This window comes from Nomascus leucogenys, chromosome 10 (genome assembly GCF_006542625.1).
Source record: "Nomascus leucogenys isolate Asia chromosome 10, Asia_NLE_v1, whole genome shotgun sequence".
Lineage (NCBI taxonomy): Eukaryota > Metazoa > Chordata > Mammalia > Primates > Hylobatidae > Nomascus > Nomascus leucogenys.
The window spans coordinates 66581642-66607870 of NC_044390.1; the positions used below are offsets into that span (position 1 = coordinate 66581642).

The 26229-nt window shown below is 43.7% G+C and overlaps 2 protein-coding genes and 1 pseudogene across 2 annotated transcripts in view; 2 read left to right on the top strand and 1 right to left on the bottom strand.

Moving 5' to 3' along the window:
* The window catches only part of LOC100579958 (zinc finger protein 701), a 210073-nt gene that overhangs the window by 39342 nt on the left and 144502 nt on the right, over positions 1–26229 (top strand). The window lies entirely within an intron of this gene.
* LOC115836926 lies at positions 1352–3809 on the bottom strand (annotated as a pseudogene).
* LOC100607714 (putative protein ZNF720) lies at positions 3697–25101 on the top strand. The gene is given in 5 exon segments (XM_030821260.1): positions 3697–3701; positions 6156–6237; positions 7784–7910; positions 24707–24984; positions 24987–25101. Coding segments are annotated over 4 exon segments (453 nt in total). The 5' UTR covers positions 3697–3701; positions 6156–6222; the 3' UTR covers positions 25020–25101.

The window sequence follows — 26229 nt, forward strand, 5'->3', positions numbered from 1 at the left end:
CAAGTAGCTGGGACTACAGGCACGTGCCACCACGCCGGACTAATATTTTTTCATTTTTGGTAGAGACGGGGTTTCAACGTGTTAACCAGGATGGTCTTGATCTCTTGACATTGTAATCCGCCCGCCTCGGCCTCCCAAAGTACTGGGATTGCAGGCATAAGCCACCACACCCGGCCCCCTTCCTCCATCTTTAAAGGCGGGATAAGATCTCTTTATCCCTCTATTTTCAACACATCACCACTGTCTGTCCCTCAGGGTCTAGCTGCATCCTTCTGATATTGAACTTTGTGGTTCTATCACTTTGACCATATAATCCAGGATAATGTCTCTCTAAAGATCCTTAACTAGACCACATTTGCAAACTCCCCTTTGACATAGACATAGCCAGTAACACAGGTTACAGGGATGAGGATATGAGGACATATCCAGTAACACAGGTTACAGGGATGACCTCTGCAACCATCATATTTTCTGAGAGTACACTATTTTTTTTCTCCTGTCCTCAAGCCACTCTCCTTCCTCATTGCTACCACGCAGTGATTGGCTTAAAAGAAGAAAAATCTGAATTCTTTTACAATTCTGTAGGTCACATATCTAATATGGGTCCACAGTTCTGTGATTCTTCATGAATCTACCAAAGTGCTGCTATTACAGTCCTCAGATACCACATCCAGCCTGTCACTTTTATTTCCTTTTCTTCCTTTATTTCACTGGCTGGAACTTTTCACACTGTGTGGAATAGTAGTGATAAGAGTGGACTTCCTTGCCTCATCCCCTACCCCTGGGGGAATCTTTATGTCTTTCATCAGAATGTATGATGATCCTTTATGAATTGGTGGGTGGTCTTGAGTTGAGGAAGTGTCCCATGACACTGTTTTCCATACCGACTGCAGTCTTGTTTTTCTGAAAAATAACTTTTTTTATTGGCAACCGTCAAAAGAGATATTCACAAGACTTAGAACAAGGGCAGAAACCCCTAGACAGATGGTTTTTTCTTTTCTTTTTTCTTTTTTCTGTTTTTTTTTTTTTTGAGAGAGAGTCTGGCTCTTGTTGCTCAGGCTGGAGTGCAATGGTGCAATCTTGGCTCACCGCAACCTCTGCCTCCCGGGTTCAAGCAATTCTCCTGCCTCAGCCTCCCAAGTAGCTGGGATTACAGGCATGCACCACCACACCCAGCTAATTTTTTATTTTTAGTAGACAGGGTTTCTCCATGTTGGTCAGGCTGCTCCCAAACTCCCGACCTCAGGTGATCCACCCATCTCAGCCTCCCAAAGTGCTGGATTACAGGCATGAGCCACTGCACCCGGCATTTTTTTTTTTTTTTTTTTTAATTCATCAGGCTGGAGCAGAGTTTAAACCAATGTGGAGTTACCATTCCAGCTATGGCCACAACCTGATCTCTACATCTTGGCCTTCTTTGCACTGGCTAGAAGCTGGCTCACTTCACCCAAGGGCCTAGTTCGATGGCATTCATGCTTTCCGCAAGTTTGAGCATCCCTTGCTCCTGGCGCTGGCAGTGCCACTCAGCCATGGATTGGAGCATCCACTTGGTCCGGCACTTGTACAAATAGAAGCTGTAAATGACAACCTTGGTGAGGTCTGAAGACTCCAGAGCCTTCAGCATGAACATGACCTGGCTCACCTGCTTGATGTAAGAGATTTGAGATCAGTCCGGGCCAAAGATGGCTTCCAGCAGCCGCATCTGGACCTGGAGCACCTCTGGATCTTTCAGGAAGTTTCACCCATGGTGGGATATTTCTACGTCCGGGATTGTTCCCAACTTGTAACCCTCACAACCAAAACTATGCTCCCGCGCGAGCCGGGCCTAAGCGTTCCTCAGTATTTTTTTTTTTTTTTTTGAGACGGAGTCTTGTTCTGTCGCCCAGGCTGGAGTGCAGTGGCACGATCTCGGCTCACTGCAAGCTCCGCCTCCCAGGTTCACGCCATTCTCCTGCCTCAGCCTGGGTGTCACAGTGATTCCCTGTCTTAAAAAAAAAAAAAAAAAGTCTTAAACTGAATAATTTATACCTATTTTTAAAGTTATTGGCTTTTTTAAAAAGAAAGAGTTGGTGACCTGACTTCACACTGGCCTTAGTCCTCTATGCCCAAGGTGGTGTCCCCTAGGAAAGTTTCTGGAATTGAGTACAGGGTTGACCTCACCCTCTGGAGTGAATGGAGATTGTAAATGAAAAGTATTTCTAGCCAGGCGTGGTGGCTCATGCCTGTAATCCCAGCACTTTGGGAGGCCGAGGCGGGCAGATCACGAGGTCAGGAGCTCAAGACCAAGGTGAAACTCTGTCTCTACTAAAAATACAAAAAAAAATTAGCTGGGCATGGTGGCGAGAGCCTGTAGTCCCAGCTACTGCAGAGGCTGAGGCAGGAGAATGGCGTGAACCTGGGAGTCAAAGCTTGCAGTGAGCCAAGATCATGCCACTGCACTTCAGCCTGGGTGACAGAGCAAGACTCCATCTCAAAAAAAAAAAAGTATTTCTATTCTGTGGGGCATTGGCATGATACTGCACATTCCACTCTGGCAGTGTTTAGCATTTCACACTTTAGCTTCCATCCCCTTGACAGACAGTTCCAAAGTGTCTTAATTCCTAAAATTTGTCTTTCTGGCTGGGCACGGTGGCTCACACCTGTAATCCCAACACTCTGGGAGGCTGAGGCGGGCAGATCACCTGAGGTCAGAAGGTCAGAAGTTCAAGACCAGCCTGGCCATGGTGAAACCTCTTCTCTACTAAAAATACAAAAAATTAGCCAGGCGTGGTGGTGCAGGCCTGTAATCCCAGCTACTCGGGAGGCTGAGGCAGGAGAATCGCTTGAACCCGGGAGGCATAAGTTGCAGTGAGCCGAGATCACGTCATTGCGCTTCAGCCTGGGCAACAAGAGCGAAACTCTCAAAAAAAAAAAAGTCTTTCTTTCGTTAGTTCTTGTCTCTCCCTTTTTCTCACACACAGGCACAGACACCTACATTCTTTTCTTTGTTGCGCTATTTCTCTCTAGTCTTATTTTCTTTCTTTCTTTTTTTTGAGGCAGAGTTTCACTCCATCTCCAGGCTGGAGTGCAGTGGTGCGATCTCGGCTCACTGCAACCCCGCCTCCCGGGTTCAAGTGATTCTCCTGCCTCAGCCTCCCGAGTAGCTGGGACTACAGGTGCCCGCCACCACACCCAGCTAATTTTTGTATTTTTAGTAGAGACGGGGGTTTCACCATGTTGGCCAGGATGGTCTCTATCTGCTGACCTCGTGATTCGCCCGGCTCGGCCTCCCAAAGTGCTGGGATTACAGGCGTGAGCCACCGCACCCGGCCTTGTCTTTCTTTTCGCTTTCTTTTCACGCTCTCTTCTCTCTCTGCTTCCAGAGTAGTTGGGACTTAAAATTTATTTTAATAACAGGAATTCTCGTGGATCTAATCACCAACCGATTTTGCTCTGCCCCAGCAAGATCTGTTTCCAGACTGCTGAGCAGATCTCGCCTCCAAAGCCCTAAAACAAGATCGTTAAGTCAGACTGACAGAAGCACAGACCCCGCCCCGAGCCCGCCCTGTCCCGGCCCCGCCCTTGGCCCCCGGCCCGGCCTGTACGTTGCGCGCGCAATTTCATGCAGACCCGGAAGTCGAGATCGTGGAGTGAACGTTTCGCGCGCTTTTTCCTGTAGACCCGGCAGCGGATTGCGTGGAAAGACCGTCTAGCCGCCACCCGTGAGTTTGCCTTTGTCTAGATTAAATTTAGGCTGCCCAGTCCCTGTGTGCTTCTACACCCTCGATCTGAGGGTTCATGCAGACCTTGAAGTCCCGGCACCGCTCCATCTACTCTAAGTAAATTCAGACGTTCTCTAGAGAGTCTGGAGGTCGCTTCCCTGCGTGTTAAAACCGCTTGGAGGCTTCTAGGCCGGGCGCGGGGGCTCACGCCTGTAATCCTGGCACTTTGCTATTTTTTTTCTTTTTTTGTAATTATTCAGTCTGTAGTTGGTTGAATCCATTGATGTGGACCCCAGAGGTACCAAGGGCTGACTTTAGACTGTATCTGCTCCTTAGTCACTTAATAGTCTTTTTTTTTTTTGAGACGGAGTCTTGCTCTGTCGCCCAGGCTGGAGTGCAGTGGCGCAATCTCGGGTAACTGCAAGCTCCGCCTCCCGGGTTCACACCATTCTCCTGCCTCAGCCTCTCCGAGTAGCTGGGACTACAGGCGCCCGCCACCACGCCCGGCTAATTTTTTTGTATTTTTAGTACAGACGGGGTTTCACCGTGGTCACGATCTCCTGACTTCGTGATCCACCCGCCTCGGCCTCCCAAAGTGCTGGGATTACAAGCGTGAGCCACCGCGCCTGGACTTTTTTTTTTTTTTTTTTTTTTTTTGAGACTGAGTTTAGCTCTTGTTGCCGAGGCTGGAGTGCAATGGCGTGATCTCGGCTCACTGCAAACTCCGCCTCCCGGATTCAAGCGATTCTCCTGCCTGGGCCTCCCTAGTAGCTGGGATTACAGGCATACGCCACCATGCCTCTCTAATTTTGTATTTTTAGTAGAGATGGGGTTTCACCATGTTGGCCAGGCTGGTCTCGAACTCCTGGCTTCAGGTGATCTGCCCGCCTCATCCTTCCAAAGTGCTGGGATTACAGGCATGAGCCACCGCACTTGGCCAATAGTCTTTTTGATGAGATCCACTTTTACGGTATGTCAGTGCTTTTTTTTTATGTAACCCCTTTTTTTTTTCCCTTAACAGTGCCTTCCACGCACATGGGTATTGATGCTGACAATTTGGTTTTTTGAGTTTTTTTGAGACAGAGTCTCACTCTGTCGCCGAGGCTGGAGTGCAGTGGCACTGTGTTGGCTCACTGCAACCTCTGTCTCCTGGGTTCAAGCAATTCTCCTGCCTCAGTCTCCCGAGTAGCTGGGATTACAGGCATCCACCACCACGCCTGGCTAGTTTTTATATTTTTAGTAGAGACAGGGTTTCACCATGTTGGCCAGGCTGGTCTTGAACTCCTGACCTAGGTGATCCACCCGCCTCAGGCTCCCAAAGTGCTGGGATTACAGGCGTGAGCCACCGCGCCCGGCCTTGATGCTGACAATTTGGATATGCCAGTGAGAAGCTGTAACATGGAGTCTTTAAGTGGAATTAATAGGGTTCAGAACTGATGGAGGTTTCAGGCATCCACTGGGGCTCTTGGAACATAGTACACGTCGATAAAAGGATTCTAGTATATTCTGTATCTAGAATTGAGCACTGTGATCCACAGAGGGGCTGAGGGGCCTGTACTCTGCATGAGCTTTGGTCAGGATGAGGTCTGTGCTTTTCTTTTTTTTTTTTTTTTTGAGATAGAGTCTCACTCTGTCACCCAGGCTGGGGTGCAGTGTCACAATCTTGGCTCACTACAACCTCTGCTGCCAGGGTTCAAGCTATTCTCCTGCCTCAGCCTCCAGAGTAGCTGGGATTACAGGTGCCTGCCACTGCCCAGCTAAGTTTTGTATTTTTAGGAGAGACAGGGTTTCACCATCTTGGCCAGGCTGGTCTTGAACTCCTGACCTCGTGATCGACCTGCCTCAGCCTCCCAAAGTGCTGGGATTACAGGCGTGAGCCACCACACCTGACCTTTTGTTTTCTTTTTCTTTTTTAAGATGGAGTTTCACCCTGTCACCCAGGCTGGAGTGCAATGGCGCGATCTCGGCTCACTGCAACCTCTGCCTCCCGAGTTCAAGGGATTCTCCTGCCTCAGCTTCCTGAGTAGTGGGGATTACAGGCCCGTGTCACCACACCCAGCTGATTTTTTGTATCTTTAGTAGAGACGAGGGTTTCACTATGTTGGCCAGGCTGGTCTCAAACTCCTGACCTCGTGATCTGCCCGCCTTGGCCTCCCAAAGTGCTGGGATTATAGATGGGAGCTACCGTACCCGGCCAAGTCTGTGCTTTTAAGGGCAGCCCAGTCCAGCCCAGCTCTGCACTGCTGCAGCATGTGTGTCTCTCAGCAGGAGAGAGGAGAGAGTTTTGAGGAAGGGAGTAAAAAAACTCACTTGTTGATTTTCCTGTAAGAGATCAACAGTGGGCAGCAGAGGACCATCTTTCCAGAGGGTGAGGTCTTCCCTTTTTGTGTGGCTATGGCACAGGAAGTGGGTGTGTTGATTCTAAGCCCTAAACAACAGTATTTTTGATACTAGGATTCACTTTCAAAGAGACATATTATGCAAGGAGGCAACTCAGAAGAGGAAAGAAAAGAAGTCAGGAATGGCCCTTACTCAGGCAAGGTAATATTCTCAGTGGATTGTTCTGTCTCTGTTTCTTCCTGAAATGCCAGGCATTGGAGTTGCTAATCTCTGACTCTGAAGCATCTTGCCTGACTCATTTCGTTGCACTTACCCATGGCTTCTTCCAGTCCCTTTCACTTCCACTTAAGATTCCAGTTCCCTATGACCCAGTGACATGAACTTGGGAAGAGGTTCCACTGGGCATGGTCCTGGGAAGGGCTCACATGCAGACATGGATGGAGACGGGGTGTGGGCCCTGTGGTGTCAGTGCTGTTGGGCAGCAGGGATTGTTGAGGGGCCACATCTGGATGCACTGTGAGTGTTCTGTGGACTAGGACTAGAGAAGCTGCATGTGGAATCCCATTTTTTTTTTTTTTTTTTTGAGACAGAGTCTCACAGTGTTGCCCAGGCTGGAGTGTGGTTTTGTGATCTCGGCCATATAAATGTATATGTGTACTAGTGTATATGAGTGTTAGTATATATATGTATAAGTGTGTACATGTGATGTGTTTGCTTGAGTGCACAGATGAGCAAACCTATAGTTTTTTATAAATAGCATGTCATCATTATATATATATTTTTATCAGTTGAAATTACATCTATTTATCAGGATGTTCAAATTTTTCTACACTATCATGTATGATGATATGAGGCATCATACCTGCTAGTGGCTATAAGAGGCAATGAGGCAATGGCTATAAAAATATTATAGTAATGTATTATGGGGATATCTATTACATATATGCATATATAATGAACTATTAGGCAATTCCATGTTTTTAATCCTTGAAGTTGTTTTAAATTTACTGAATTAGGTAATTGTCAATTTACTTTTGATGCTGATCTGTTACTTAACTGATTCTTTAGGTTTGACTCTCATGCTCAGACACCTGCGATCTGGTGCTTAGTCCGCTATTTCAGTGCTCACACCTGGGGCAAGCTAGCGTGTATGTGAAAGAGTTGTGTCAGCCGAGCGCGGTGGCTCACGCTTGTAATCCTAGCACTTTGGGAGGCCGAGGCGGGCGGATCACGAGGTCAGGAGATCGAGGCCATCCTGGCTAACATGGTGAAACCCTGTCTCTACTAAAAAATACAAAACATTAGCCGGGCGTGGTGGCAGGCGCCTGTAGTCCCAGCTACTCAGAGAGGCTGAGGCAGGAGAATGGTGTGAACCCGGGAGGCGGAGCTTGCAGTGAGCCGAGATTGCGCCACTGCACTCCAGCCTGGGTGACGTGAGCCGCCATGCCTGGTAATAATACCTAACATTTCTATAGAGATAACCCTGGTTTAATTTTTTGCTTGTATTGCTTGTATTATCCACAAAATGAGACATCTACTTTGATTTAAAGAATGTCATCACTCCTTATGGAAAAGTATAATAAAACACAATTACAGACACATAACTAGCTCAAGAATACTTTAATGTGGATTTGTCACAGTGCTCACTTCAGTGGAGTCAGTCCTTACAACTATCTTCTCATTCTGTTTGAAGATAAGTACTCTCTGCATACCCTGTTTTTGAAATGTGGATTTCCTTTTAGGGGCAATTGTCATTCAGGGATGTGGCCATAGAATTCTCTCAGGAGGAGTGGAAATGCCTGGACCCTGGGCAGAAAGCTTTATACAAGGATGTGATGTTAGAGAACTACAGGAACCTGGTCTCCCTAGGTGAGGAAAATGTCCCTCCAGAAGCCTGCCTCTGCTCTGGTATATCTTTTTGCATTTTCTCTTGTGTGTCTCTCGGGAGCCCCTGCATTGTTTGAGCTTGAAACCTGTTGACTAAGAAATGAAAAGCATTATGCCTTCTGAACTTGAAATGTCCCCTTACACCAGCCTGACCAACATGGTGAAACCCCTTCCCTACTAAAAATACAAAGATTGGTTAGGCATGGTGGTGCATGCCTGTAGTCCCAGCTACTCGGGAGGCTGAGGCATGAGAATCGCTTGAACCTGGGAGGCAGGGGCTGCAGTGAGCTGAGATCATGCCACTGAACTGAAGCCTGGGTGAGAGTGAGACTCTGTCTCAAAAAAAAAAAAAAAAAAAAGAAATGTCCGCTGTCTTCAGATATTCTGCTTCCTTCATGATTCATCATTGGTGGCACCAGGGCTGAAGTATGCATGAAACCTTATGACAGAGTTAAAAATTATCCAGTTTCCTGTTTTCTAGCCGTGTGCTTTTGATTCAGTAGTTCTTGAAAGGGGGCTTGATGTCTACATGTTATAGTGTTCCCTCAGCATTCAGAAGGAGGCAGTCAGTGGATTAATTTGTGAAATATTATTCTTGATTAATTTGTAATCTGCTCTCTCCTCCCTAAATATAGCGCTTGGACTTTGGAGATGCCACAGCACACATTTATTCTTTCTTTTATAAATAGGAATCTGTCTTCCTGACCTGAGTGTTATCTCCATGTTGGAGCAAAAGAAAGATCCCTGGACTCTGCAGAGTGAAGTGAAAATAGCAAAGAATCCAAATGGCAGGGAGTGCATCAAAGGTGTAAACACAGGTGAGAGCTCAGGTGGGCAGAGTGGATGCCCCATAATTTTTGTTTTCTGAGAAGGGTCTAACTCTGTCATCCAGGCTAGAGCACAGTGGCAATCATAGCTCACAGCAGCCTTAAACTCCTGGACTTAAGGGATCCTTCTGGCTTGGTCTTCCAAAGTGTTGGGATTACAGGCTTGAGCCACTATACTCTGCAAAGCCACACTATTACATAGTGTTTGGGAAACTCTGCAAATGGGAGAATTCTGTGGGAAAACCAAAGTTGAAATCCTTTGAGTTGTGAACAGACATTTTTCATTTTCTTTTTTCTGTTTTGAGATAGCGTCTGTCTCCTGTCGCCCAGGCTGGAGTGCAGTGGCATGATTACGGCTGGCTGCAGACTCACCTTCCAGGGCTCACATGATTCTCCCATCTCAGCCTTCTGAATAGCTGGGACTATGTGTGTACACCACCATGCCTATCTAGTTTTTTGTATTTTTAGTAGAGATGGAGTTTTGCCATATTACCCAGGCTGTTCTTGAACTCCTGACATCGAGTGATCCACCTGCCTCAGCTTCCCAAAGTGCTGGGATTACAGGCATGAGCCACTGTGCCCAGCCTTACATAATGATTTTTGAGTTCTAATTAACTTTCTCAGTTCTTCTTTATCTAGGAAAGACTAAATTATTTTTGTAGATGTTTTGCTAAATATAGTATTCTTCATTGATGTTTTTCTTATTTTTCTTCTTTTTTTTTTTTTGAGACAGTCTCACTCTGTCACCCAGGCTGGAGTGCAGTGGCGTGATCTCGGCTCACCGCAAGCTCTGCCTCCCAGGTTCACGCCATTCTCCTGCCTCAGCCTCCCAAGTAGCTGGGACTACAGGCTCCCGCCACAATGCCCAGCTAATTTTTTTTGTATTTTTAGTAGAGACGGGTTTCACCATGTTAGCCAGGATGGTCTCGATCTCCTGACCTCATGATCCACCCGCCTCGGTCTCCCAAAGTTCTGGGATTACAGGCATGAGTCACCAGGCCTGGCCTTTATTTTTCTTTAAGCACTTTCAGTATCAACTTCACTGCCTTCTACCCTGAAGATACCTGCTGGAAAAATACACATAGACTTATACAGTTTCCTATTATATGTCAAGTCTCTTTTTTTGTTGATGCTATCAAACTTTGTCTCTGTCTCTCTTTGACTTTTGATAATTTCCTTATATTATGTCCCTGTGTGAATGTCTTTGGGTTAATTTTAGTAATGGTGAAGCTTCTTGAATTTGTATATTCAGTTCTTTCTTCAGATGTGTGATGTTTTAACATTGTTTCTTCAGTTGTGGCTTCTCATCCTTTGTCATCTTCTTACGAATCTCCAACAGTTTGTATATTGTTCTACCTTGTAGTCTCTCAAAAATGTATTAGGGTTTGTAAGGTTTTCTTCATCATGTTTTCTTTGTGGTCTTTGGAACTGATGCTTTTGAATAACTTAGCTTTCAGTTTGCTCATTGTTTTCCATTCCTTTTGCTGTCTGCTGTTAAACCCCCTAATGGATTTTTACATCAGTTACTGTATTTCAGCTCCAGAATTTCTGTTCTCTTGTTTTTAATGATTTCCCCTGTGTTTGTTATACTCATTCTTTTCACATACTGTTTTTCTGATTTTATTTAGTCTTCTATTTCTGTTATCTTTTAGTTTGGTGTCTGGAGTTTTATTTATTTATCTATTTATTTGTTATTCTTTTAGCCATATTTTCTCATCTTTTCATAGGCCTTGTGTGGTTGTTTTTGGTTTAGGTTTGGTAAAACAACCACTTTTTTCAGTTATTTTTTATAATGCACAGTGGGAGACCTTAGTTGTTGTAAGGGTGCGGGAACACTCCATTCTTTTCTGGGATGTATCTTTCCTGACTTTGTGAAAGTACTATTACAAATATCTGCACTGCTGCTCTTAAATATCTTATTTTCCTTAAGAGGCTTATCCCTGCTTTTTCACAGAAGCTGTTAGTTACTCTTGTATTTGTCAACTTATAATCTCTCTCAAGCTCTCCCTTAATTCCCCTGACTCCTGCAGATTCCAGATGCTTCAGTACATCACCTCACTCCCTTGTGTTTTCTGCATTACCAACATGTTATACAAAGTATGCTGATACTGGCCAGGCACAGTGGCTCACGCCTGTATTCCCAGCACTTTGGGAGGCTGAGGCAGGTGGATCACGAGGTCAGGAGTTTGAGACTAGCCTGTCCAACATAGTGAAACCCCGTCTCTACTAAAAATACAAAAAGTTAGCTGGGCGTGGTGGCAGTCACCTGTAATCCCAGCTACTCGGGAGGGAGAATTGCGTAAACCCAGGAGGCAGAGGTAGTAGTGAGCTGCAGTCATGCCACTGCACTCCAGCCTGGGTGACAGTGTGAGACTCCATCTCAATAAAAACAAAGTATGCTGATACTTTCAATGTCTGAGTGAAGTGGTGCAGAATTTTGTTTTCTGTCAGACTTTAAACATGCCAGAATCAGGGATTAAGTTCCAAAATTTTCTTGCTTTTCTAGAGAAGAGTTCTAAATTGGGAAGCAATGCAGGAAACAAGTCACTTAAAAGTCAACATGGATTAACTCTTCAGTTACATCTGACTGAATGGCAGCCATTTCAAGCTGTAAGGAATATTTATGGATGTAAGCATGTTGAAAAATCTATCAGTGACAATTCTTCAGTTTCACCAGTTCAAATAAGTTTTTCCAATGTCAAAACCCATATTTTTAATAACTACAGAAATGATTTTCTTTTTTCTACATTACTCCCACAAGAACAGAAAGTGCACATTAGGGAAAAGCCTTATGGATGTAATGAGCTTGGGAAAGTCTTCAGAGCGTCTTCAAGCCTTACTAACCATCAAGTAATCCACATTGCAGATAAAACTTACAAAAGTAGTGAGTGTGGCGAGATCTTTAGTAGCAATTCAAATTTTGCACAACATCAACGAATCCATACTGGAGAGAAGTCTTACAAATATAATGAATGTGGCAAAGTCTCCAATCAGAATTCACACCTTGCACAACATGAGAAAATTCATACTGGAGAGAAACCTTACAATAATAATGAATGTGAGAAAGTCTTTAGTCACCACGCCTACCTTGCACAACATAGGAAAATTCATACTAGAGAGAAGCCTTACAAATGTAGTGAATGTGGCAAAGCATTTAGTGTGTGTTCCAGTCTTACTGCTCATCTTGTAATCCATACTGGAGAGCAACCTCATGATTTTAAGGAATGTGGCAAGGTCTTCAGGCAGAAGTCTTCCCTAACCACTCATCAGACAGTTCATACTGGAGAGAGACCATACAAATGTAATGAATGTGGCAAGGGCTTTAGTCGAATTGCACTCCTTGCAAGGCATCAGAAAGTTCATACTGGAGAGAAACCTTACAAATGTAATGAGTGTGGCAAAGTCTTTATTGGCAATTCACGCCTGGCACGACATAGGAAAATTCATACTGGGGGGAGGCGTTACAAATGTAATGAATGTGGCAAAACATTTAGATCGTGTTCAGATCTCAGTGCCCATCTTCTAATCCATACTGGAGAGAAACCTTATAAATGTGTACACTGTGGCAAGGTCTTCAGGCACAAGTCTTCCCTAACCTATCACTGTAGAATTCATACTGGAGAGAAGCCTTACAAATGTAACGAATGTGGCAAGGTCTTCAGTCAGAATTCAAACCTTCAACGCCATAGGAAAATTCATACTGGAGAGAAGCTTTACAAATGTAATGAATGTGACAAGGTCTTCCGTCAGAATTCACACCTTGCACAACATAGGCATATTCATACCGGAGAGAAGCCTTACAGTTGTAATGAATGTGGCAAGGTCTTCCGTCGGAATTCACACCTTGTGCGACATAGGAATATTCATACTGGAGAGAAGCCTTACAGTTGTAATGAATGTGGCAAGGTCTTCAGTCGGAATTCACACCTTGCGCGACATAGGAATATTCATACTGGAGAGAAGCCTTACAGTTGTAATGAATGTGGCAAGGTCTTCAGTCGGAATTCACACCTTGCGCGACATAGGAAAATTCATACTGAAGAGAAACTTTACAAATGTAATGAATGTAGCAAGGTCTTCAGTCGGAATTCACGCCTTGCACAACATAGGAATATTCATACTGGAGTGAAGCCTTACAGTTGTAATGAGTGTGGCAAGGTCTTTAGTAAAAATTCCATCCTAGTAAAACATTGGAGAATTCATACCAGAGAGAAGCCTTAAAAATTTAGTGAAGCTGGCAGGGTGTGGTGGCTTATGCCTGTAATCCCAGGACTTTGGGAGTCCAAGGTGGGTGGATCATGAGGTCAGGAGATTGAGACCATCCTGGCTAACACGAATCTCTACTGGCTAACCCCATCTCTACTAAAAATACAAAAAAAAAAAAAAAAAAATTAGCTGGGTGTGGTGGCAGGCACCTGTAGTCCCAGCTACTCGGGAGGCTGAGGCAGGAGAATGGCATGAACCTGGGAGGCAGAGCCTCCAGTGAGCCAAGTGAGCCACTGCACTCCAGCCTAGGTGACAGAGCGAAACTCCATCTCAAAAAAAAAAAAAAAAAGTGAAGCTGCCAAGCGTGGTGGCGCATGCCTTTAATCCCAGTACTTTGGGAGGCCAAGGTGGCCAGATCACCTGAGGTTGGAAGTTCGAGACCAGCCTGACCAACATGGAGAAACCCCGTCTCTACTAAAAATACAAAATTAGCTGACAGAGGTGGCAGGCACCTGTGATCCCAGCTACTCAGGAGGCTGAGGCAGGAGAATTGCTTGAACCTGGGAGGCGGAGGTTGTGGTGAGCCGATATTGCAACATTGCACTCCAGCTTGGGCAAGAGGAGCAAAACTCTTTCTTTAAAAAAAAAAAAAAAAAAAAAAAATTTATGAAGCCTTACAAAAGTAATAAATATGGCAAAGAATTTCATATGAAATCATGCCTCTCTACCCATCTATTAATCCATACTGGAAGGAAACCATACAAATATAAAGAATACAAGAAGGTCTTCAGGCACATGTTTTCCCTAACCTCTCATCAAGAGAATTCACACTGGTGATTGACCTTAAACATGTAACAAGTGTGGCAAGGTCTTCACTTAAAATATACACCTTGTAAACTCAGAATCCATACTGGAGAGAAACCTTACAAATGAATGACAGTGTCTTCAAATAAAATGCACATCTGGCACAACATGGGAAAATTCATACTGTAGAGGTACCTTTTAAATGTAACAAATGTGGCAAAGTCAAAGTCACAGTTCACACCTTGCACATCAAATAATTCATACCGAAGGCTGGGTGCAGTGGCTCATGCCTGTAATCCCAGCACTTTCGGAGGCTGACGCGGATGGATCAGTTGAGGTCAGGAGTTTGAGACCAGCCTGATCAACATGTTGAAACCCCATCACTACTAAAAATAAAAAAATTAGCTGGGTGTGGTGGTGGGTGCCTGTAATCCCAGCTACTCAAGAGGCTGAGGCAGGAGAAACACTTAAACCCAGGAGATGGAGGTTGCAGTGGCCAAGAACGTGCTACTACACTCCAGCCTGTATGACAGTGAGATTCCATTTCAAAAAAAAAAAAAAGAATTCATACTGGAAGGAAGCATTACAAATGTAATGAATGTGGCAGAACATTGAGAAGGTGTTCAGATCTTACTGTTCATTTTGTAATCCATAGTGAAGAGAAGTCTCTTTTTTTTTTCTTTTCCAAAACAGTCTCGCTGTGATGCCCAGGCTGGAGTGCAGTGGTGCAATCTCATCTCACTGCAACCTCCACCTCCTGGGTTCAAGCAATTCTTCTGCCTCTACCTCCCGAGTAGCTAGGACTACAAGCACATGATGCCATCATGCCTGGCTAATTTTTTGTATTTTTAGTAGAGATGGGGTTTCACTGTGTTAGCCAGGCTGGTCTCGATCTCCTGACCTCGTGATCCACCTGCCTTGTTCTCCCAAAGTGCTGGGATTACAGGCGTGAGCTGCTGCACCCAGCCTGAGAAATCATATGAATATTTAGGATGTACTCCAGGCATCGTGGCTCACACCTGTAATCCCAGCACTTTGGTAGGCCAAGGTGAGAGGAGTGCTTGAACCCAGGAGTTTGAGACCAACCTGGGTAACATAAGGACAACTCCATCTCTACAAATAATAAAAATTTAGCCAGGTGTGTTGGTACATGCCTGTATTCCCAGCTACTTGGGAGGCTGAGGCAGAAGGATCATTTGGGCCTAGGAGCTTGAGGCTGCAGTGAGTCATGTTTACAGTACTGCACTCCGGCCTGGGTGACAGAGTGCTACCCTATCTAGAAATACAAACAAACAAACAATGTGAAAGATCTTCAGTCACAAGTATTCCCTAACCAATCACTATAGAATTCATACTGCAGAGAAGCCTTACAAATGCAGTGAATGTGGCAAAGCATTTAGATAATGTTCAGGCCTTACTGCTCATCTTGTGATCCACACTGCAGAGAAACCTTACAACTGTAATGAATGTGGCAAGGTCTCCAATTGAAATCCACACCTTGCAAATCACCACATAGAGAGGAACCTTACAAATGCAAATCACATAATGGAGAGACACCTTACAAATGCAATGTACGCGGTAAGATGTTTTTGTCACAATTCACACCTTGGACAGCATCAGATAATTTATTCATGAAAGAGTCCTTACAAACTGTGTATGGAAAGCTCATCATGAGTTCTAGCATTAATGAACATCAGAGGTTCCATACTAAGGAGAAATCATATAAATGTAATGTGTGTGGCACAGGCTTTCCTGAGACCTGCCAAATCACTAGAAATCAAAATATACTTCTTGGATAAAACCACACAGATGGATTGTATATGCTGAGGATATCCAAGGACGATTACTGTAGAACATGGAAAGGATTTAATTATTTTCTTTTTTCCTAAAAGTGTTGGGAACAGGCCACCAAATCTGGCCAGAAACAGTCCCCAAAACTGGCCATAAGCAAAATCTCTGTAGGACTGTGACATGTTCTTGATGGTCATGATGCCCGTGCTGAAGGTTGTTAGTTTACCAGAATGATGGCAAAGAACACCTGGCCCACTCAGGGCAGAAAAACCTCTTAAGGCATTCCAGAACCACAAATAATAGCATGTGCAGTCTGTGCCTTAAGGACATGTTTGTGCTGCAGATAACTAACCAGAGCCCATCCCTTTGTTTCCCATAAGAAATGCTTTTATGTAATCTATAATCAATAGAAACAATGCTTATCACTGGCTTGCTCTCAATAAATATGTGGGTAAAACTCTGTTCTTGGCTCTCAGCTCTGAAGGCTGTCAACCCCCTGATTTCCCACTCCACACTCTATATTTCTGTGTGTGTGTCTTTAATTCCTCTAGCACCGCTGGGTTAGGGTCTCCACTACTGAGCTGGTCTCGGCAGAAAGCTACTTTCCTCTTTATAACTTTCAACCTGAACTTTGAGATCTTGACATGTGCCTCCTCCTACAGGCCTTTCACTGTGGTCTCTGGGAATGAATCAATTGAAAGAATCAATAGGATGACAGGGCTGATTTCGTTAGCTGAGGATCACTTCTATTCAGTTTCCTGGAAGAAGAACACTGTCTTTTTATATTAAATATTGTCTGATTTAGACGGCATGGACATGGGTAGAGAATAACATAAAATGATGACTGCTTGAAGCAGTCATGCTTATTACATTCTGCCCACTCTTTTCCTGACAAGGGTGCAGTACTTCTGTGCTCTAATAAATAACCGTAAAATAGAGCATGCCATTAAAGGCATGGCATTTTTATGGGAAGAGAATAATTGTTAGGTACTGATTACGTGGTAGCAATCATGGAGGGGAAGGGGTGGTCACCTCAATTGAATAGCAATAGTTCCTGTTTAGCAAAGATGGAAAACAGTAGTCTTATTTTTGAAATGGAAGAGAAAACATGCATTTTCTCTTAAGTCTGAGCACACAGAATGGGAATGTTGTTAATTTTCGATAGCCTGATGACAGTGTGCCTAGGTGATTACCTTTTTGCGATGAATTTCCCATGTGTTCTTTGAGCTTCTTATGTTTGGATGTCTAGGTCTAGCAAGCCCGGGAAAGTTTTTCTCAATTATTACCCTAAATATGTTTTCTAAACTTTTAGATTTCTCATCTTCCTCAGGAATGCTAGTTATTCTTAGTTTTCATTGTTTAACATAATCCCAGACTTCTTGGAGACTTTGTTCATATTTTCTTTGTCTTTGTTGGATTGGGTTAATTCAGAAACCTCATCTTACTTAGGGAGGCTGAGGTGGGCAGATCACCAAGTCAGGAGTTCAAGACCAGTCTGGCCAATATGGTGAAACCCCATCTCTACTAAAAATACAAAGTTAGTTGGGCGTGGGGGTGAGTGCCTGTAGTCCCAGCTACTCAGGAGGCTGAGGCAGAAGAATTGCTTGAACCTGGGAGGCAGAGGTTGCAGTGAGCCGAGATTGTGCCATTGCACTCCAGCCTGGGCAGTGTAGCGAGACTCCACCTCAAAAAACAAACAAAAAAAAGCACCTTGTCTTTGAGCTCTGAAATTCTTTCTTCTGCTTGTTTAATTCTATTGCCAAGACTTTCCAGAGCTTATTGTATTTCTGTAAGTGCATCCATTGTTTCCTGAGGTTTTCATTGTTTTTTATTTATGCTATCTATTTAACTGAAATTTCTCCCCTCAATTATGGTATTATTTTATTTCTCTAGTGTCTCCTTGATTAGCTTAATAACTGACCTGAATTCTTTTTCAGGTAAATCAGGGATTTCTTCTTGGTTTGTATCCATTGCTGGTGAGCTACTGTGATTTTTTGGGGGATGTTAAAAAAACCTTGTTTTGTTCTATTACCAGAGTTGGCTTTCTGGTTCCTTCTCATTTGGGTAGGCTCTGTCAGAGGGCAGGTCTAGGGCTTAAGGATGTTGTTCAGATTCTTGTCCCATGGGGTATTCCCTTGATGTAGCACTCTCCCCCTTTTCCTAGGGATGTGGCTTCCTGAGAGCCGACCTGTAGTGATTGTTATCTCCCATCTGGATGATCTAGCCACCCAGCAGGTCTACCAGGCTCCAGGCTGGTACTGGGGGTTGTCTGCACAAAGTCCTGTGATATGAACTGTCTATGAGTCTCTCAGCTGTGGACACCAGGACCTGCTCCGGTGTAGGTGGCAGGGGGGTGAAATGGAATCTGTGAGGGTCCTGAGTTTTGGTTGTTTAACGTACTATTTTTGTGCTGGTTGGCCTCCTGCTAGGAGGTGGTGCTTTCAAGAGAGCATCAGCTGTGGTAGTATGGGGAGGATTAGGTGGGGGCAGGGCACTAGAACTCCCAAGAGTATATGCCCTTTGTCTTCAGTTACCAGGGTGGGTAAGGAAGGACCATCAGTTGGGGGCGGAGCTAGGTGTGTCTGAGCTCAGACTGTCCTTGGGCAGGTCTTGGTACTGCTGCTGTGGGGGACGGGGTTGTGGTTCCCATCAATGGAGTTATGTTTCTAAGAGGATTATGGCTGCCTCTGCAGTGTCATGCAGATTGTCAGGGAAGTGAGAGAAAGCCAGTAGTCACAGGCCTCACCCAGCTCCTGTACAACCCAAAAAACCAGTCTCACTCCCACTATGCCACCATGCCCCCATGCCCCAACAGCACGAAGTCTGTTTCTCGGCAGTGGGCAAGCAGGGCTGAGAACTTGCCCCAGGCTACCAGCCTCCCAACTACAAAAGCAAGTAAGACTTTCATGCTTCCCAGCCTGTGGAGTCTGCCCACTGGATTCACGCTCTTCCGTGAGTTCTGGCCAGGAGATTTCTCATTCAGTTGGAATTGTTACAAAGTTCAACTGGAGGTTTCCTTCTCCCTGTGGCCTTTTCCCAGTGCCTCTGGCAGCCCTCCCCAAGGACCCTTGTGAGGCAAAGCAGAAATGGCTTGCTAGGGAACCCAGAGAGCTTTTCCCACTACTCCTGTTTTTCACTCAGCTCTCTAAATTTCTTTTTTTTTTTTTTTTTTTTGAGACAGAGTCTTGCTCTGTCACCCATGCTGGAGTGCGGTGGTGCAGTCTCTGATCACTGTGACCTCCAACTCCAGTGCTCAAGCGATTCTCCTGCCTCATCCTCCTGACTAGCTGGGATTACAGGCACATGCCACCATGCCTGGCTAATTTTTGTATTTTTTGTAGAGACAGGGTTTCACCATGTTGGCCAGGCTGTTCTCGAACTCCTGACCTCAAGTGATCCTCCTGACTCAGCCTCCCAAGATGCTGGGATTATAGGTGTGAGCCACAGCACCCGGCCTCAGCTCTCTAAATTGACTCAGTTCCAGGTAAGGTCAGAATCTTCTCCCATGATCTAGACCTTCAGGTTCACCAGTGAGGGTTTGTGTTCTTGGCAGATGATCTTCCTTTCCCACTTACACAGTTTGGGCACTCACAGTATTTGGGGTGTCTCCTGGGTCCTGTAAGAGCAAGAGCAATCAACTTCCTTCAGAGGGTCTGTGGGTTTTCTTGGCTTTCCTAATTTACTCTTGCAGTCATTGTGGAACAAAAATTCATGATGCAGGACTCCACACACTGCTGTCCAACTGAGTGGAAGCTGCAAGTTAGTCCTGCCCCACTGTCTGCCATGATCCTCTGAAAACAAGAATTTTTCTTATATGTTTCCTTCCATGCATTGTAATCCTTATTATATGTATAATTTCCATTTCTTACCAATGTTACTCATCTGAAAAACACAGGGAATACATAAATGAAAGTTTTCTTTTGAAACAAAATTTTGTGACATGAAAATGCACATAAGACAATAACTGATATGGACTAGGTTCTCTATAATTATGAAAAAGAAGTGTTCCTTTAAATCTTTAATTCAATGGAGGTACCAAGTTGATATAAGATGGTCAACTAAAATCTCTTAATGTGGGTGTTTGCTCTCTTCAGGTGCTTGAAATCAAGTATGTGGAGGGTAACCAGCATTTGTTGAAGTAAATGAAAATATAATGATAAATAACAGAAAAAGTCACCCTCCACCACATGCCAATTATAGTTTGTGACAAGGAGATTATCTCCATGCTCAATCTCAAGGCCATTCTGCGTCTTCACACTGGATGATATTCCTATTCCCACCAGAAGATATTACAGGGAAACATGACATTAGTGCCACTATTACCATGGAAACTGACACCCAACATTCTCCCTTCAGATTTGTCCGCACCTAAAAAAGAGATTTTTGTATGTCAACTGTGCATCCTGAGACCCTGAAATTTCACTCACTCTAGAGATTTTTTATACTTTTTGGGCTTTTCTACATACATCATTTTATTGGTTCCCTATTGCTGCTATAACAAATTACCATAAAGTGAGTGCTTTAAAAAAAATCCCACAAATTTGGCTGAGTGTGGTGGCTCATGCCTGTAACCCCAGCACTTTGGGAGGCTGAAGCAGGAGAATCATTTGAGCTCAGGCCTTCAAGACCAGCCTGGGCAACATAGCAAGACCTCATCTCTACTAAAAATTACAAAATTAGCTAAGTGTAGTAGTACATGCGTGATGTCTCAGCTATTCAGGTGGCTGAGGTGGGAGGATCGCTTGAGCAAGGGAGATAGAGGCTGCAGTGAGCTATGATTGCACCATTGTACTCCAGACTGGGTGACAGAGCAAGATCCTGTCTCACACACACACGTACAATTTATTGTCTTATAGTTCTGGATGTCAGAAGCCTAATATAGATCTGCAATGCCGTGATTGTTCTTCAATCTTGAGGAAAGAATTTGTTTTCTAACCCTTCCTTGGTTGCAGAGACTGCATCTCTCCTTGCCACATGGTTCACTTCCTCCACCTTCAAAGTCAGTTGCAGAGCATCTTATATCTTTATCTCTGTCCGATGCTTTCACCATATCACCAACTACTAAGTGACTCTAACTCCACCTGCATCTTTCTTATACTGACCCTTGTGATGATATCACCTTTATAAGAAAAACCAGAACAAAATCTCATCTCAAGATCCTTAACTAGATCACATTTGTGAACCCTCTTTTGACACATAAAGTAACCCAGATCATGTTGATGAGGACATGGACATCATTTGGGGGAACATTATTCATCCTATTATAACTAATACATTCTGTTAATGGCTATACTATTTTATCCTCCTTTCTGGTCTCTTACATTTGTTTTTATTTCTTTATTTCACTGGGTACAATTTCTAATGGTATGGCAAAAAGAGTGGACATACTTGTTTTATTCTCAACTTCTGTGTTGAAGCATTCAGTCTTGTTTTTTGTTTTTAACACTAATGGTGACATTTTCCCTAAGGTTTGTAGGTGTTCTTCAGTAAGATGAAAAAGTTTTGCTCTATTGTCAGTTTTTGAAAGTCAGACCATAAACAACTGTTGAATTTTGTTGTGTTTCTTTCTGCCTCTATTGATAGAGTCCTATGATTTTTTAAATCTTTTTATCATGTTAATATCGTGGATTACATTGATTAAATTTTATTTTTTTCTTCTCATAACCAAGTGTAGTAGACAGAACACTGATTGAATTTTAAATGATTAAACAGCCTTCCATCCTCAAACCCCATTAAATCATGGAGTACAAATCTTTTTATATATTGTTGGTTTCTATTGCTAATATTTTCTGAAGAATTTTGAGATTTTTTTCATGTGAAATTTAGGTTTTAGACTTTTTTTTTTTTCTAATTCCTTTGCCTAGTTTTGGCAAACCATAATAATGATTTCATAAATTAAGTTGGGAAGTAGTCCCTCCTCTTCTGCCTTCTGGGACAAATTGTATATAATTGCTGTTAATATTTCTTTACAGCTTTAATGGAATTGTTTAGGGTTAGGCTGAGATGGGAGGATTTCTTAAGACTAGGAGTTTGAGACTAGTCTGAGCAACATAGCGTGACCTCATCTCTAAAAAGGAAAATTTTTTTGGACAGGCACAGTGGCTCACACCTGTAACCCCAGCACTTTGGAAGGCCGAGGTGGGCTGATCACTTGAGGTCAGGATTTGAAACCAGCCTGGTCAACATGGTGAGACCCCATCTCTACTAAAAATATAAAACAATTAGCCTGTAATCCCAGCTATTTGGGAGGCTGAGGCAGGAGAAGTGCTTGAACCCAGGAGTTGGAGGTTGCAGTGAGCCAAGATCACACCACTGCACTCCAGCCTGGGCAACAGAGCAAAACTCTGTCTCAAAAAAAAATTTCTTTTTAAAATTAGCCCTGCATGGTGTTCCATCTACTTGTGAATCTGAGGCTGAGTTGAGTAGACTTATTAAGCCCAGCAGTTTGAGGATACAGTGAGCTATGATTGTGCCACTGAACTCCAACCTGGATGACAGAGTGAGACCTCATCTCTACAAAGATAAAAACAATTGTCTAGTGTTACCATCTGTGCCTGAAAATTGCATTATTTGGGCAATATTTGGGAGAATGTTTTATATAATCAGGTAAGAACACAACATGAGCTCTAGTCTCTTAACTTTTTAAGTGTACAATTCAGTATTGTTATTCAACCTTAACATCATTCTTTCTTTTAACATTTTCAATGGTACTTATTTATATGGTACAGGTGATATTTTGATACACACATAAAATAGTAATGGTCAATCCAGGATAATTTAAATATCCATCACCTCAAACATTTATTTCTTTCTCTTGATGACCTTTCAAATCTTCTAGCTACTTTGAATTATGCAATAAATTATTGTTCACTATAGTCACCCTACTATGTTACTGGAGACGACAACTTATTCCTTCTGGTTTTTTTTTTTTTTTTGTACCCATTAACCTAATTTCTTTTCATGCCTGTGCCAACCCTCCCCACTCTCTGGTAATGACCATTCTACTCTCTACCTCCATGAGATTAACTTTTTTAGCTCCCATATACGAGTGAGAGTATGAGATAATTGTCTTTTCTGTACCTGGCTTATTTTATTTAACATAATGACCTCCACTTTGACCCATGTTGCTGCCACAAATGACAAGATTTTATTCTTAAAGGATGAACATTATTTCATTGTCTATATAGACATTTTCTTTATCCATTTGTTTGTGATGAAAATGTAAGTTGATCCCATATTTTTGCTATTGAGAACAGTGCTGCAGTCAACAAGGGTGTGCAGATATTACTTTGATATCCTGATTTTCATCTATTCTCATTCTCTCTCTCTCATTAGTGCTCTTGCTCGCTCTCTCCCTCTCTCTCTCTCTCTCTCTTTCCAGCAGTGGGATTGCTGGATCATATGGTAGTTCTGTTTGTAGTTTATTGAGGAACCTCTATACTATTTTCCATAATGGCTATACTAATTTGCATTCCCACCAACAAGTGTACTAGCATTTTCTTCCTTTGCATATTCACCAGCATTTGTTATTTTTTGTATTTTTGATGACAGCCATTCTAACTGAGATGACATTATATCTCACTGTGGTTTTGATTTGCATTTACCTGATGATTAGTGATGTGAGCAGTTTTTCATAGGCCTGTTGGTCGTTTGTATGTCTCCCTTTGAGAAATGTCTTTTCAGATAGTTGGTCCATTTTTTAATTGGCTTTAAAAATTTGTTTTCGGCCAGGTGCAGTGGTTCACACCTGAAATCCCAGCAGTTTGGGAGGCTGAAGCAGGTGGATCACGAGGTCAGGAGTTGAAGCCTAGCCTGGCCAAGGTGGTGAAATCCTGTCTGTACTAAAAATACAAAAATTAGCCAGGCGTGGTGGCGTGTGCTTGTAATCCCAGCAACCCGGGAGGCTGAGGCATGAGAATTGCTTGAGCCCGGGAGGGCAAAGGTTGCAGTGAGCCAAGATCTCACCACTGCACTCCAGCCTGGGCTACAGAGTGAGACTCCGTCTAAAAAAAAAAAAAAAAAAAAAAAAAATTGCTATCAAGGTGTTTGAGTTTCTTATATATTCAGCTTATTAATTCCTTGTCAAAAGGATGGATTGTAAATATTTTCTCCAATTCTGTCACTTGTCTCTTCACTATGTTGACTGTTTCGTGTGCTGTGCAGAATCTTTTTAGTTTGATATAATCCAATTTGTCCTTGTTGCCTGTGTTTTTGAGGTCTTACCTAAAAAATATTTGCCCAGATCAATGCCCTGAAGAGTTTTCCTATTGTTTTCTTATAGTTTCAGATCTTCCATTTATGTCAAACCATTCTGATTTTATTTTTGTGTATGGTGAGAAATAGGGGTCTAGTTTTATTTTTCTGCATATGGACATCCAGTTTTCCAGCACCACTTATTGAAGACTGTCTTTTTTCCCAATGCATGTTCTTTGTCAAAAATCAGCTGGCTGCAAAGATGTGGGTTTCTTTGTTCTCTATTCTGTTCTGTTGGTCTATGTGTCTGTTTTTATCCCAGTAACAAGCTGTTTTGGATACCATTACTTTCTAGTATATTTTGAAGTCAGGTAGTGTAACACCCCTCAGGTTGGTTCGTTTTGCTCAGAATTGCTTTGGCTTTTTTGGCTCTTCCGTAGTTTCCCTATGAGTTTTAAGAGTTTTTTTTTTTTTTTTTTTTAGACAGGGTCTCTATTGCCCAGGTTGGGGTGCAGTAGCGTGATTTCAGCTCACTGCAACCTCTGCCTCCCAGGCTCCAGTGATTCACCTGCCTCAGTCTCCTGAGTAGCTAGGACCACAGGTGCATGCCACCGCACCTGGCTAATTTTTGTATTGTTTGTAGGGATGGGTTTTGCCATGTTGCCCAGGCTGGTCTCAAATTCCTGAGCTCAGGTGATCCGCCCATCTTGGCGTCCCAAAGTGCTGGAATTACAGGCATAAGCCACCGCACCCAGCCGTAGGATTCTTTTTTTTCTATTTCTGTGAATAATGTCTTTTGATATTTTGAAAGAGAATGTGTTGAATATGTACATTGCGTTTGGTAGTATGATCATATACACAATATTAATTTTTCCCACCCATGAAGATGGGATGTCTTTACTTTTTTGTGTAACCTTTCCACTTCTTTCATCACTGTTTATAATTTTCCACCCAGAGATTTTTCACTTCTGGCCTGGGACGCGCTCGTCTTCGCAGTGGAAGCCTGGCGCACGTCCGGAGGTGCCGAGGAGCCAACCAGCCCAAACTTTGGGGGAAATGACTTCCCTCTGCCCTCGCCCCTCGCTCTGCTACCATTTCCTTCCGTTTCTGCTTCGCTTGGCGATGCAAAACGCGCGAGGCTCACGGCAGAGGGCCGACGCCACGGGACTCTCCGGGCCGGGCCCGCCCCTCGGCCGCGCAGTGCGGCGCCGGACGCCCCGGCCGCTGTCCGGCGTTTTGGCCGCCTGAGCAGAGGCTGCCGCGGAGCTAAGACGCCCGCCGTTTCACCCAGCCAGCGGGCCCAGCCCGCGGAGGAGGGCGGCATGCAGCTCCGCTTTGCCTGCCTCTCTGGGCACTCGGGCTACGATCTGTACAGTGCCTGTGATTACACACCACCACCTATGGAGAAGGCTTTTGTGAAAACGGACATTCAGATAGCGCTTCCTTCTGGGTGTTATGGAGAGTAGCTCCAAGGTCTGGCTTGGCTGCAAAACACTTTGTTGATGTAGGAGCTGGTGTCACAGATGAAGATTATAGAGGAAATGTTGATGTTGTGCTCTTTAATTTTGGCAAAGAAAAGTTTGAAGTCAGAAAAAGGTGATCGAATTGCACAGCTCATTTGTGAACGGATTTTTTATCCAGAAATAGAAGAAGTTCAAGCTTTGGATGACACCAAAAGGGGTTCAGGAGGTTTTGGTTCTGCTGGAAATAATTAAAATTTATGCCAACAACAGAAAATGAGAGTTTTTGCTTAAAGTGTTTTGGTGTTTTGCAGTTCTATAAACTTACTAGATTTACCTTCTAAAAGTACTGCGTTTTTTTTTTATGATCAAAGAAGAGATCATAAAAAAAGCATTTCTTTATGTTTGGATCACAAAGAAACTTTGTTTTTCTGCAATTGATGGTTATATGTAAATCTACTTTGTGGTGACCTGATGTAAACAGTGTCTTCTTAAAATCAAATGTACATCAATTACAGATTAAAAAAAAAACCCGTATTATTTAACTCAAGAAATGATACCCCTTCAGCAACTTAAAAAAAAAAAAGTGTGTTTTTGTTTTGTGCGTGTGTTTTCTTTTTTTCGTTTTTGTTTTGTTTGGAGATGGAATTTCACTCTTGTTGCCCAGGCTGGAGGGCAGTGGCCCGATCTCTGCTCACCGCAACCTCCAACTCCCAGGTTCAAGCAATTCTCCTGCTTCAGCCTCCCGAGTACCTGGGATTACAGGCATGCGCCACCACGCCCAGCTAATTTTGTATTTTTAGAAGACACAGGATTTCTCCATGTTGGTCAGGCTGGTCTCGAACTCCCAACCTCAGGTGATCCGCCCGCCTCGGCCTCGCAAAGTGCTGGGATTACAGGCGTGAGCCACCGTGCCCGGCCCTGTGTGTGTTTTTTCAGAGAGACTGGGACTCACTTTGTTGCCCAGGCTAGTCTTGAACATTTAGCCTCAAGTGATCCTCCCATCTCAGCCTCCCAAAG